The following is a 15,472-nucleotide window of genomic DNA, read 5'->3' as shown; positions in this document are numbered from 1 at the left end:
AAACACAAACTTTATGCTAGATACCCTTAGGATTTTCAGCCTAAGTTTGCTTTGGATTGTTCAGTAGTTTCAGATTAGAATATTTTTGAAATAGTTTACACTGGACGAATGATAACTAAGATAAGTGATGGCAAAGCTCACTGTTCCTTTGGAAAGGTGAGCTTAAAAGGAAAATAACAAAAGGAATCTATCAAATGTCTCTACTGTCTTGAATTTTTGTTTCCTGAGTTAACCTGAAATATCTAAATTTAGCTTGAAAAGGACAATGATAACTATATTTATCAAATTCATCCAAAGTCATTAGTTACCTTGGGAAAATTTTCACAGTACAAAATGAGAATGTTTTATTAATAAAAGCAAAATATTCTCAAGGTTTATCATCAAGTTTATCTTAGCATGAAATTTGTAAATAAGTTAAACCTGATGCAGAAGGCCACATGTTTCTATTGGCAAGGGGGTCACTCCACTGCATAGATAATGGCCGATGTGATTGGTTTCTCACTTGGTCACATGGTGTTACAGCTGCAGTCTGATTGGATGATGGCCATGACTGTTTCTGAGACCATGATACTGATGACAAGATGTCCTAAAATTACATGCAAGATCATTTCAGGACAAGTTCTCAAATGAAACATGTGATATATTTATTTTTAAAAGTTCCCTTTAATATTTACTTTTCATAACTCTTAAAGAAAGCTTGTGAATTCTCATACAAATTCTAATTATAAAGAAAATTTTAAGGAATTCTATATTTCTGCCATCAAACACTAAATACAATTCATGAATAACAAAAGCTTGTTTGTAATTTGACATACTACTGTGGATTCATTTATTTTCGTTAGTACATTGTATAAATTTTTGTGAATTGCTAAAAACTTGCATATTCGTGCATATTTGATTTTTGCAGTTTTGCCAATCTCAGTATACAAAGCCTATGGAAATTATGTTTTTTGTTGAAAATTTGAATTCTTGGTTCACCTGTTCCCACGAAAATTGGTATCCAACGAATGATAATGAAACCACAGTATAAGATGACATATTTTTACTCTAACCATAAGTGTCAAATCTATCAGTCTATAAAGTAAATTATATTTGAAAGATAATCATGAAATGTAAAACTTACAACATTTTGTTCATCTGTATTCTTTACCTGTTTGTCTGTTTCTTCGTCACTACTTTCATTCCTGTTATTGTAATAAACAACAAAATTATATACTGTAAATTCAGAAATTATTGCGTATATTTATCATTGCGATATTGTCATTTTTAACTGAAATGTGATATTGAGGAAAATTCTGTTTAATTCATTAAAAATTACAAAATGGGAGTTTAAATTTATAATCCTGTTGCATTTTTCGCAATAATAAAAACATTGCAATAATTAAATTCAACCTGGTAAAGGTGATCTTAGTGTGTTTTTGACAGTTTGTTGGGTTTTTTTTCCATTTTGATTTAATGCCCTAAATGTCTTTTATTAACAATATTGGAAACTCCATTGCATTTGCTCAAGCCTTCATTTCACTAAGATATTTACAATTTGTTTTAAAGAAGAATAAAAAAAAAAGAATATTTTTTAATTTAATGCCCTCTGACAGATTAATATGTGCAACACAGGGGAAAATGAAACTCTGTTCTTTTATTTAAGTAATTTTTTTTTAATGATTCACCTTCATTCTGTGACATTTTTATTCATGTTTTTTACAGATGGTCTATTAGAAATATATAGATTCCACAACTGCAACAAGTGTAATTACAATATTTCTCAGCTTGAGACAGTTAAATTTTAATATTTAAAGCACGAGGCTTGCCGTGCTTTTTCAATAATTAAAATATAACTATTGAGAGTGGACAAATATCGTAATACACAAGTTACAGTGGTGGAATCTGTTTCTCTTATGATTTTCATCCTTCCTTTTAAAAGATTTGAGGAAAGTTGTGTACTTTTGATGTGTTGTCATCAGGCATGGTCGCCTTATTTCATGACGTCACAATAAGAAAATTCAGAAGAAATCAAGAAAATTAAACATCACAATTAAATTTTAACCAATCATTTGCCGAGAACAGATTTTTCACTAGTGAGGAGAATTTTTTTTCTCATACCAGTACGGAAATGTGAAAATAGCACAAAAATTAGAGAAAATCTGATAAACAATGGTAGAAATTTCCTATTTAAAGTACATATCTTTGCAAGAAGCTTACTTTGAATCCATTGCATGTACAAGGTCCAGCCCTACAGCAAAAAACTGTTCTCCGCAAGAAGAATCGTCACTGAGATCGTCTGAGTCCTGTATAGCAGACCAGCTACTATTTAGACTGTTTAGAGTATCTGAGCTGAAAGTAAAGAGAATATAGTCATTGATATAGTCCTGTATAGCAGACCAGCTACTATTTAGACTGTTTAGAGTATCTGAGTTCAAATTAATATATTTCTTAATAAACTATGTTTTTTTTAACAAAAACAAAAATGTGGGCCATTTCTGGATAGCTAATTTAATATCAATTTGATACCTACAGAAATAGCAGCAGAGTTGTCACAAGTTTATTTTTTTTATTTGGTTGTATATTTGATATGGAGAGTTATCATTTTCTGCTGATATAATATATTTTTGTTCAGAAATTTGCTATATATTTCAAACAAACTAAATAGCATAATTGTTATGTTGCCATCAAGAGAATAAAAACAATTGAAGAAAAAATAGAAAATTGCTTTATATTTCAAACAAACTAAATTTTATTCTTTTATGTTTAAGCAACCAAATATCTACATTAAACAATACAATTATTCTCAAATCTTTATTTGTTTGGCCCATTTACCATGATTTGCTCTATTCTTTATGGATTTTGCTGAATAGTGATTAGTCTGTATTCTTTATTTTATTGTGCCCATTTTATATTGTTTTATATACCTTGTACTCTATTCTTGATCTAATTTGCCCATCATTCTCTATTATGTAAACCCCATCAAAACCCTCATTTTACTTTTTGTTGATTTATCTTACGAGTTAATGATAGAGACTGCTGCAAAAATGACATACTATTTCATAGCATTCAAGACAAAAAATTGGTGATTTAAGGCCAAAAAGGTCTCAACCAGGCATACTACTGTATAGGGGGCTATTTTCGCGGGTGTAAAATTTCACGATTTTTATTGAATAAGGTATACAATATTCTGGCGGATTTAAAACTTTTATCAATACCTTTGAATGTAAACTTTTATTTGGTCGGGTTGTTGTCTCTTTGACACATTCCCCATTTCCATTCTCAATTTTATTTTAGTTTTGCGGAATATATTTGGCGATTTTGTTCTATCCTCGAAAATAAGCGAAAATAACCCGCTATACGATATGTTATCAACTTAATATGTATTTATAATACCTACCACTGTGTAGACATGCTGTTCATTGGCCAGGTCCTATTTCCATATTTATAATCTGGGAATGACCAGTTAGAACCAGTTAATGCATTGGTAGATGGCTGTGGACTTAGAAAGTTTGGATTTGGACGGTTCAGTTCATGTGAAAACCTTCTTGGTAATGTACCCCCAGTACCCATCATATCATGATAATTCATATGGCCACTTAATGCTACACTAGGCAAGCTTGAGCGATGAGGCCAGGTGTTACGACCAGCTCCTCCCATTCCCGAAAAATCTAGAGATCCTTCTGAGTGTCTCTGTGGCTGAACTTTGCTTGGCCTCATTTCATCACTCCCAGGAGAGGGTGTGCGTGATGTGTAAATACTTGGCACAGTAAGTTGGTTTTCATGAATGGTTTCCATGTGTTTTGGCTGGGTTCCACATGCAGACAATAAGTTGATAACACTATCTAATTCTTCAGCAGATGCTAAAGGCGTTTTGCCTGATATCTGTTTTACTATATTTTGATCTGGAAATATACAAATAAATGTATGGCATATTAATGATAAAAAAATCAACCATGATCTGTGTTTTGTGGTAATAAGCATTGTGTATAAGTTTCATAACATTTGGTTGAGGCAAACTAAAGTTAGAGAATGGAAACCAGTTATGGGATGTACTGACAGACAGACAAGGGTAAGACTTAATGGCACATACGCTACAGCGGGTCATAAAAATTTCAGTTTTGAGTACAAGGTGGTCAAGGTTGAATTTCTGAATCTTTTTCCTTTGCACTTACATATATATTATAATAAGCATTGCAAAGTAAAAATTTGTATAGTTTTTCTTTGTGTACAGCAAGAATCATATAAAGATACAAGTATTCCATCAGTAATAATGATACTAAATACAATGTGCAGTTAAGTGTTGTATTATATTAAAAAAAAAAAAATAATTTTTGACCAAAATAAAACATCAATAACACCAAATCTCCTTATTTTTATTTCTTCTAAATATAGTTCCATTATAAGACTATTCTTATAATCAACTATCAAATAAATATCCACAACAAATATTCCTCAGCTTTTCAATCTTTTTCTAACCTAAATGTATCGCAAACAATCAATACATTCTTTTTAACAAAATAACTTAAACATAATCAATCAAAATCTTACAATTTGAATACAAGAAGTTAGAATTGGAGAATGACGTAGGTGCAGTTGGCAGATAAATAAGTTTATATAATTTTGCTGCTTGATATATATATATCGATTATTGTGTTTCCTACACTTTGATATCATAAAATATCAGCTGCAAGCCTCAATGTAAATCTTTTTAGTGAGTGAGCCCAGCAAAATAAGCTTCACATTGTGAAAATTTTCAAGCAGCTGATATTTTAGAAGAAAAGAAACCAAGAGAGAGAGACTGAGAGAGAGAGCGACCAATTGCATGTGTGAACTGCAAATACTTGACCATAATACTCAAAATAAAAAAATTGTACCTGGACTAACTGGTTTCATTAAACTGCTCTCTGGTAGTACTTCATCAGTTGGATCTGGTCCTATTTGTACCAGAATCCCTGTCTGAACATCTCCCCTAAACTCAACATGTGGCTCTTCAATACTGTCAAAAACTACATCCTTATTGAGCACTTTCTGGTTATCTTTAGTTGGTGCATCACTTTGATCGTTTTTACTTATGTCCACATAAAATGCAGTCCCACTGCTACTTTCATCTGGTGAATTCTTCCTTTCAAAGAGTGAGAGAAATGATGATTTTAGAGTATTTTGCTTGGTAGGCAATTTTGGTGAGTAGCTGCTTTGGTTTTGTTTTTTACGAAAGTTATTACGACTAGGAGATTGCCTAGGGGAAGGAGGTATGATGTCTAAGTTACTCATTTGGAGTAAAATATCTTTGTTTTCTGAACACTCGTAGGATTGGACTAGTACACTGAGTAAAGAGGCAACAGTGGCAGAACACATTTGATGGTAGTCTAACTGAACTTTTAAGAACAGCAATAAGCACCGACATAAAATCTGAAAAGATAAATTAATTCTAAGTCAACGAATGAAAACAAAAAATGAATGGTAAGAGGGTCAGACTAGGATTTTGGCATCCCTTTAGGAAATCTTAAGGGAGAACTACTCTTATAATTCTTTTTAATATTCACATATCTCTAAAATATAATACATGTACGTATCAAATCCTTGAACATTATTACCAAATGAATTTCAAATTAACTTGAACATACTGTATTCGCAGTGATCACTGCATTGAGTTCAATTTATCTGTATTCAGAATCAGTATTTTTACAAATAATATGTTAGTCAATGGTTTGGAGACGAGTGAGTTCCTAAGCTAAAAAAAACGTTTGTAATTAAAAAAAAATGGACTTCAACACAATCAAATCATTCAATGACAATTAAGTAGGAACAAGCATTAATTTAGCAAAGACTAAAATGAAAAAATCTCAACAAATTATAAATGGCAGGGATGTAAATAATGAAGTCAACTTAACATACTTGTAAATTTGAATGGCACCTGTCATTTTCATCGCCACTCTCAAGCTGGTTTTTCAGACCAAACAATAAATTTTCCATCTCTCTCAACTTTCCTGATGGATCAATACCATTACTACTGGAGTGAACTGACTTAAAGGCATTACTGGTTTCCTGTCCAAGATTCTCATAACATGTCCCTTTCACAGCACTCTGCATGGAATCAATAAGGTGGGTACCAGCCCCATCAAATTTCTTCCATGCATCAATGTACTCCACCACGCCTTCGTATCCGTTCACAACATGTGACATGAACGAAGAATTGTTCATGTTCAAGAAGAATTTAGATTTTGATGTTTCCGTTTCATTTCCTTTACCTCCTGCATTCATAGAAAAATGCTTCTTCAATGATTCCATGGTTTGAGGACTTATGGTATATATATTATAGAAACATGTTGAGAAGAATGGTCATATCTCTGCCTCTTCTCAAGCACCATATTTATTGCATTAGTTGTCTCTGTCTTGATTGGGCTACAAAGACATAAGAAAATATAAATATGACAAAAAAAGAGATACATTTAATGGATTCATTTATTTGCATTTACAATGTAACCTGTCTAAAACAACACACTTTGGGACCAGAAAAAAATGTCAGATTAAGAAGGGTGTTGGAATACTCAGATTTTTCCTGCAAGGATAGCCATATTTTGTGACCATGAAAATGTGTCGGTTGAAGCAGGATGTTGTAATACTCAGGTGTCGGATAAGACAGGTTACACTGTATATGCATATGCATATGATAGGTATTTATTTTTGTGGTTGCATTTTCAAGGATATTTTGTCTGCACACATTAAACATTTAAATTCATGTTTCCCAAGCTCTATACACTTGAGATCCAAGAAAATTGACATCTAACAAATAATAATGAATCCAAAGTAATGGGGAAATGTCCAGGAGAAAAGTAAGTATAACATCAAGTTACTACATGTCATCATAACAAAATGAAATTGCTAGGCCAGATGAAATTATCATGTAACAGATAAAAATATTGGAAAGAATAAATGAACCATGTTGATTAATGATTGATATTTTTTTTTTAAAGAAGTATATTTTGTTATCAAGTTAATGTTCAACAACAACAAAAATACATTAAGTATGGTAAGAAACAAGAGACAACCTTTACATGTTTACCAGAAGAGGACCCATTGCCAGCTGATGCCTTGAAATAGCTAAACTAAAAACTTGATAAAGACAGACAAAAACATAATTCCTTCTTATATAGTACCTAGCTATATAGGTTATACAACAAAATCCTATTGCTTTGTCTGAACATGCTGAATTTTACATGGTTTAAGTCTTACATGTATTTCATATCTGGAGGAACTAATTTCAATCAAAAATATAATTTTGACTAGGCTCAAAATGCAATATTTGATCCTTACTTACCTAATAAGTTAGTTTAAATCTCTTAATATTTTTTTTGAAAATATAAGTTAATAAAGATGACATTTACACATGAATATTTAAAGTTATCAACTGTATTTAACTCTGTACAATATACTCACAAAAATATATTTCTGATATATATATATATAAATCAAAAATGTGATGAAGAAATAACTTAATATGTAAAAGTTGCACAACAAAATAGTTTTAAATGTCAAAGGTAGCTGTATTATGTCTTGACACAGCAAGCTGTTACATAGACATTTTGTACTGCAATATACAACACCCACACATAAATTGATTTGATGAATTAAATATCTTTTATTTAGAGACAGGTTTATTAATTTTCATTATTTTATCATAATCTTTTGTGTTAATTGAATCAAATATTTATTTCAAAATATATTCATATTTCCATATTTTAATCATTTTTTTTTAATTATTCGAATGTTTAAAAAAAAATCACAAGTTTCGTGCAGGATGTTATAAGGTTTTCCACAAAGGAGAAGGTAATTGATAAGGCCACTTTTGTTGGCCCCTTGAATTAGAAATCAACAAAGGCAGATCCAGGAGGCCCTGCCCCCTCCCCATTTCCTGGGAAAAATTTGGTTGATTATATAGGCAATCACTGAAGCATGACTGGAGTGGGCCCCCTTAGGTCAGTCAGCTGCCCCATTATAAAAAGTTCTAGATCCGCCACTGATCAAATAGTAGTATTATAAATCAATCAAATAAATTTGTATTTCAGATGTTCATAGGACATAAGATTGTCAGATAAACATGTTTGTATTTTTGAAATGTATCTAATGCATTTGCTTTAGAGCTTAAAGGTCTTGCATGTTTTACAACAAGATGCAATCAGATTGACACCAAACTGGAATTTGTAAATCTGGACCTTCTAACATTGATTGATTTTGATTTTTGGTGTTTTAACGCCACTTTTAAGCACCACATTTAGGCTATTTCGTGGCGGTAAGTTTTTATTGGTGGATGAAGCTGGTGTGTCTGGAGAAAACCACGACCTTCAATAGGAAAACTGACAATCCTAGTCAATTAAGATTGGAGTTGAGTGCACCCGCAAACTCACAACCTCAGTGTTGACTGGCTAGTGATTACAGTAAGTAACTACTTATACCACTTGGCCACCTTTCAAATGGTTGTTGCCTTGTTTCTTCAAAATACATGTTGTACATGTATGCTGTACCACAAGAATTTCAAGTTATTGCAGAGACAACCCTTTAAATATCATTTTACACTACACAAAGGTGTATAAATTATCAACAATAAAAGCTAAAATTGAGAAATTGAAACTTGACCTTCTTTTACTTTTAGTCACAGGAAATAACATACATGACATATATATATATATATATATATATATATAGCCCAGGTGGTCGTGTGGTCTAGCGGGACGGCTGCAGTGCAGGCGATTTGGTGTCACGATATCACAGTAGCATGGGTTCGAATCCCGGCGAGGGAAGAACCATAAATTTGCGAAAGCAAATTTACAGATTTAACATTGTTGGGTTGATGTTTATACAACTCGTTGATGTATATACAACTCGTCTAAAAAGAGCTTTCGCTGGCCGTGTGTTACCTTTCTTCGTCAGTTTTAATCTAGCGGCGTACTACAGTACATGATATATAAGGCATGAAGATGTTATTGTTACAGATCAGCTAAATTATCTATAGTAAAGGATCCTACAAATTAATGTAATATACAGTCACAGAAAATAATTATATTTATAAGTACGTCTGAGTCAGTGACAACTCTACAACAGATGTATCCATCGGATCGCCATCAATGATGGTGATACATGGCTGTGTACATAATGTATATACAACTCGTCTAAACATCAACCCAACAATGTTAGATCTGTAAATTTGCTTTTGCAAATTTATGGTTCGTCCCTCGCCGGGATTCGAACCCATGCTACTGTGATATCGTGACACCAAATCGCCTGCACTGCAGCCGTCCCGCTAGACCACACGACCACCTGGGCTCTCAAAAAAAGAGCTTTCGCTGGCCGTGTGTTACCTTTCTTCGTCAGTTTTAATCTAGCGGCGTACTACAGTACATGATATATAAGGCATGAAGATGTTATTGTTACAGATCAGCTAAATTATCTATAGTAAAGGATCCTACAAATTAATGTAATATACAGTCACAGAAAATAATTATATTTATAAGTACGTCTGAGTCAGTGACAACTCTACAACAGATGTATCCATCGGATCGCCATCAATGATGGTGATACATGGCTGTGTACATAATGTATATACAACTCGTCTAAACATCAACCCAACAATGTTAGATCTGTGAATTTGCTTTCTCAAATTTATGGTTCTTCCCTCGCTGGGATTCGAACCCATGCTACTGTGATATCGTGACACCAAATCGCCTGCACTGCAGCCGTCCCGCTAGACCACACGACCACCTGGGCTCTCAAAAAAAGAGCTTTCGCTGGCCGTGTGTTACCTTTCTTCATCAGTTTTAATCTAGCGGCGTACTACAGTACATGATATATAAGGCATGAAGATGTTATTGTTACAGATCAGCTAAATTATCTATAGTAAAGGATCCTACAAATTAATGTAATATACAGTCACAGAAAATAATTATATTTATAAGTACGTCTGAGTCAGTGACAACTCTACAACAGATGTATCCATCGGATCGCCATCAATGATGGTGATACATGGCTGTGTACATAATGTATATACAACTCTTCTAAACATATATATATATGAAAAGGTATTGTCAAAGCATTTTCATGTCATTGCACAGACAACAGTTCTAAGTTCCTCTTACATGTATCACTACATTTGCACTTAAAGGTCTACAACTTAACAAAGATTAAAGCTTAAATCTTGAACATGAAACCTGACCTTTATTAAGCATGTTAGTCACAAGAAACAGAAAATCTAAATTTGTATAGATTTCCTCAAATGTTTTCAAGTTATTGCGCATGCACAGACACTATTTTGCATCTGCCTGCTCGGTAATATGAATAATTCAAAATGAAATATTCGGTTTTTATTAATTTTTGATTAAAAAAATTCATATTTCAAATTTTTGTCTACATCTTTACTAGTTATGATGGTTATAATGCCTCTATAAAATTTAAGAGTAATATTCATTTGTACCTATTGAATTTAGTTACTGTTTGACTTTATTTTTTTTTCATTTCAGCAATTTGAGCATAAAAAGTTGATGGTAAACGAATAAACTTGTGTTGTATACTTTCTGCAAGACTGCAAATTATTAATTATAAACATCTTTAATTTTTATGCAGTTACCATCATGATCATAAACTTGTACCATTTAAAGTAAAGAGACATTTTAGCACTAGTAAAATTATCACTCAACTAAGAACTTAGCCAATATGGATTGTTACTTTCCCCCCCCCCCCCCCCCCCCCCTAATTGGTGGATGTCCCCAACCGGTTTAGATTATTCCTAATAATTTCTTTCATATTTTTGTTTGTCTTAACAATAATTTGCATTCAAACCCTTGGTCTTAAGGTCAAGGAACAGTAAAAGGGCTATGAGATCAAATCCTTGAATGTTTGTTTACATTGAGTGGTATTCATGGTAATTATAGATTGTGTCTATTGCAAGCACATGGTTGAGCCTTGTTCCCAATATCGTTGGTATAAAGGTATAATGTGTTGACAACTGGTTCCCTTTGATTAGAAGAATGGAAAAACATATATGAATTAAATAGGGATACCAGTTAAAGAACAGAAACAAGATCGGTATCAAATTTGTAACTTGTTCTCATAGATTCAATAAAATGCCAGCTAAGATTTCGCAAACAATTTAAGTTTTTCACTAGACCAATATGGCAATCACCAGTGCTTCTGCACAAGTCTAATGAGATTTAAACTTAAGACCCCCTTAAGGCTACCTCTTAACGTTGCAGACTGCTTTGAACAAGGGATAAAGTGATATACATAACATTGTTTTACCAAAACTGCCATTGTAAATAAAAATAATAAAATTGTATTCAATATTGTTATGATTTATATTTCAAAAAAAAGTTTTCATGTTTTATAATCATAATAGTCATGATAGTAGTCCCAGCATGCATGTACATTGAGGTGCATTAACATAACAATAACACAACGTAACCCAGTCTGTGCCAAACTGTTTTAGGGTTTGTCCCTGTTGTTTAATCGAAATTGAAATTTGACATTTTTCTTCTATACATATGCAAATCAATCAAATATATTTTATTGTCAATTAAAGACACCCATTACAGGCAGAATAATCACAAGTTAAATTTGGTACAATGATTACAAAATGATTACAATTATTTGAGTACAATTAAATCAATGATTACAACGAAGAGAAAAGAAAGACACACTTATGAATATTTATAAAATGTGTCATGTTTCAACTTTGACAAATACAGTGATCCTAAAAAATATAGGAAACTGAATTTAAATATTCTGGTTTTTCCCCTGGTGCTTTTATGATCCTACAATAAGAAACTGTACAAATATCTAAATTATGCCTCTGTCTTTCAGTCTGCACGGTTAGCCACTAGTCCGATGCCCCAGACTAGTAAAATTTCATTCGGACTAGTAAGTTTTTGCAAAATTTTGTTTGGATCAATAAGAAAAATGTAAGGATATTGGTCTTCGGACTAGTAGTTAAAAAAGTTTTTGGTGCAGACTGGTCTTTTTACAGTAAAATATATAAACTCACTAAGTTTCTAATAGTTGTTTTCGAACAACATTTAAATTATTAATTAAATTGCTCACTTGATTAAAAATGTGACTATCTTCATTGGACATTAGCCAAATAAATTGTGATTGATAATCTAAATTGTGTAAGTTTTTGTAACTTTTAACTATGTTGGAAATAATGGAAACTCTCTCACTTTCCAAAGATGAACATTTAAGTAAAAAATGGAGTTCATCTTCCACTTCTTTTTTACAAAGATTACAAGTTCTATCCATTGCCTGAAGTCCCCTGTATCTACCTCTCTCTATTTCTAAATCATGATTACTAAGTCTGAATTTTGTCATCTGAATTCTCAGATTCCTATTACCTATAGCCAAATAAGGTTCAAAATATATATTTCTCTTAAAAAGTCTGTATGTTCTAAGTTTATTTCCAAATGACATATTTTTTCTGTCATTGTTTAAAGATGAATACCACAACTTATTATACTTTAATTTAAGTTTGTTTAAAATAAATCTTTTCAAGTTTGATTTCATATTAAAAACTTGTGATAAATCTATGTCTAAGTATTTTGCTAGTGAACTTATAGAATTAAACCAACTTTTCTTACTATGGTTTGATAAGGATTTTGATACAAGGAGAGCTTCAGACAATAATTGGTCCTCTGTACTTGTTAAACGTGATAAGTATGAAAACATATTAACTATAACTTCAATAAATAAAGGATATCTCCCTAGCTCACCTATCACTGCCATATTTGTGCTTCTCTTTCCTACTCCCAGTGAAAATTTACAGATTTTTAAATGAACTGATTCAGTTTGCAGTTCTTTACATAATTTTTCAAAATAACAATCTCCTTTTTCAGTTAACTTTTTTGAATCTAAAGCACCCCAAATTTCACTTCCATAAGTTAAAATTGGTTTTACTGTGTGGTCAAATATATGAAGTAAAGTTTTAATTTTGGGTTTATGACCTTTAAATATTTTATAAATTTTAAAAAGAGCTTTTAGTCCTCTTTTATACAGATCATGTTTAGCATCTGTAAAGCTTCCAGAGGCACTGAAGTTTATCCCTAAGTATGTATATTGTCTAGCTTTGTCAATAGGACAATTATTTAATTTAAAAGATGCATGATTTATTTTTCCTGTACAATTGAAAACCAAACTTTTTGTTTTCTTAAGGTTAATTTCTAATCCCCATTTATTACAGTACAGGCACAACTTATCTAAACTATTTTGTAAGCCTTCTGCAGTTTCAGATAGCAAAACTACATCATCAGCATATAATAAGCACTGAGTTCAACTGAATTGAGTCAAGTTGAACTGGGTCACAGGTTTTATCAAATATTTCAGGGAGGTCATTAATGAATAATTTAAAAAGGTTAGGGCTGAGATTATCCCCTTGGCGAACCCCTATATTAGATGAGAAGGAGTCTGTCATGTGAGATTTGCTAATTCTCACATTCAACTCAGTCTTTTTATACATGCTTTTAATAACATTATAATATAAATCACTGATGCCATATTGTCTTAGTTTATAGAAGAGACCCATATGCCAAACTGTATCAAATGCCTTTTTGAAATCGACAAAACAAGAAAAGAGAAGCTTAGGGCCCATTTGAGTATATTTTTCTATTAATGTTTTGAGAACAAACATATGGTCACTTGTTCTTTTTTTCTTGCAAAAACCAATCTGTTCTTTACATTATATTTCTCTTTGATAAAAAATTCTCTAGCCTTATGTTTAATATTTTTGCAAATAGTTTTCCTAGTGCACTTCCAATGGTTATACTCCTGTAATTTGAGGGGTCATCAGTAGAACCACTTTTGAATATTGGTAAGTATAAATCCTTTTGCCCACATAGAAGGGAAGGAGCCAGTTAAAAGAATATGATTAAATAATTTTTTTAAACCTGTTAATAGAAATGACTGGCTACATTTTAGCATTTCATTTAGAATCATGTCAAAGCCACTTGACTTCTTATTTTTTATATTCTATATAGCGACATTCCAGCAGCTTCTGCATATGATGAATGTGAACTACATCACATGTACTGAATTAGACTATTTACCGGATTTGTAATAACTGAGCAACACAACGGGTGCAACATGTGGAGCAGGATCTGCTTACCCTACATAAAATCACCCAGAGTTTTGGTGGTGTACGTTGAGCTTAGTCTTTAGTTTTCTATTTTGTGTCTTGTGTACTATTATTTGTCTGTTTGTCTTTTTATTTTTTAGCCATGGCGTTGTCGGTTTATTTTCCATCTACATGTACATGATGTATGAGTTTGACTGTCCCTCTTTTGGAGTGTTAGTCTTCAATGTAAATATTACTTTTTTATTATTGTTACATTTCAACATGTCAACGTATGCAGCCAACATGGGCAATGCCTTCTGCAATAAGTCCAGATAAAAGATATACAATGTAATTTTATGGGGACGAAGTCCACTATTACATAATAATAGTAGAAAAAAAAAAAAAAAAAAAATAGGGAAAATTTCCCGAAAATTTTCATTGCACTAATGAATGAATGAACTCAAAATCGTTCAAATTTTTTTTGTCACTTTTTTTTTAATTCCCGCATTTGCGCAGAAACCTACTTCCTTTTTCCGATCTCGTTGTCTGTGAGACTTTTGTAGTCTAGTAAAATATGGGAACACAATACCAATATTTCATTTTTAATTATTCTTTGTCTTTGAATCTATAACGTTACCTGATGCATTGCGTTTCTTTGTTTACATTGAACATGACGTCATAACTTAAATAACGTCACAAGTAAAATCCCTAACAACAGAACCAAAATCGGAAACGTAAGGGTATTTCCATTTCTTTTTTTTAACAAATATGTAGGCTACAAAAAAAATAAATTCATACAGACTTTGTTCCCATTCACAGGTAATGCCTGCCTCATATTAAAAAAATACCTCATGTATATTATGTATATGAACAAATGTCAAGAAAACACAATTGCAAATAGTTTTCAATTTTGAGTAATGACAGTTTTTAACGATGGTGAGGGATAACACAATAAAGAATATACATCTGAGTTTTTGCACAAGGTCCATGTCAACAAATAAAAAAACTCCCATTCCGCATTCGTGCATTTTGACTTGTCGTTATGATCAGACACAGGAACATAATTAACAAATTCAAAACAACTTAACTCAAGAAAAGACATCATCGTGTATAATTACAAAGTTCAATAGTATTTCCTTTTAGAAGGGAAATGGGGAAAAGATAGAAAATATTACTTTTCACTTTTTGGTTTCAGCAAAAGTTTGTACCGGAAGTTGAATTTAAACTTTAAAGTGATCATTTTCATGTAAACCAAAATAAACCTCAGAAATGGCTCCACATTCAAAGGACGCTGTCTCATTAAACTGCTTAATAAGAATATTTAATCTATATATTTGGTTTGATTTTGAATTATTTCATTTTTTCACAATGCATCAACAATATGAAATAATCACCACTTTA

The 15,472-nt window shown here is 31.9% G+C and overlaps 1 protein-coding gene across 1 annotated transcript; it reads right to left on the bottom strand.

The window, feature by feature from the left end:
- Positions 1-420: 420 nt before the first annotated feature.
- LOC139505187 (uncharacterized) lies at positions 421-15,292 on the bottom strand (the record flags this gene model as incomplete). Its single annotated transcript, XM_071294950.1, is given in 7 exon segments — positions 421-586; positions 1,124-1,184; positions 2,200-2,331; positions 3,380-3,884; positions 4,857-5,391; positions 5,878-6,384; positions 15,247-15,292. Coding segments are annotated over 6 exon segments (1,792 nt in total), but the record flags the coding sequence as incomplete, so codon positions are not given.
- Positions 15,293-15,472: the final 180 nt, after the last annotated feature.

This window comes from Mytilus edulis, unplaced genomic scaffold (genome assembly GCF_963676685.1).
Source record: "Mytilus edulis unplaced genomic scaffold, xbMytEdul2.2 SCAFFOLD_724, whole genome shotgun sequence".
Classification (NCBI taxonomy): domain Eukaryota; kingdom Metazoa; phylum Mollusca; class Bivalvia; order Mytilida; family Mytilidae; genus Mytilus; species Mytilus edulis.
The sequence above is the reverse complement of the archived record's forward strand: the minus strand, read 5'-3'. Positions and strand labels throughout refer to the sequence as shown.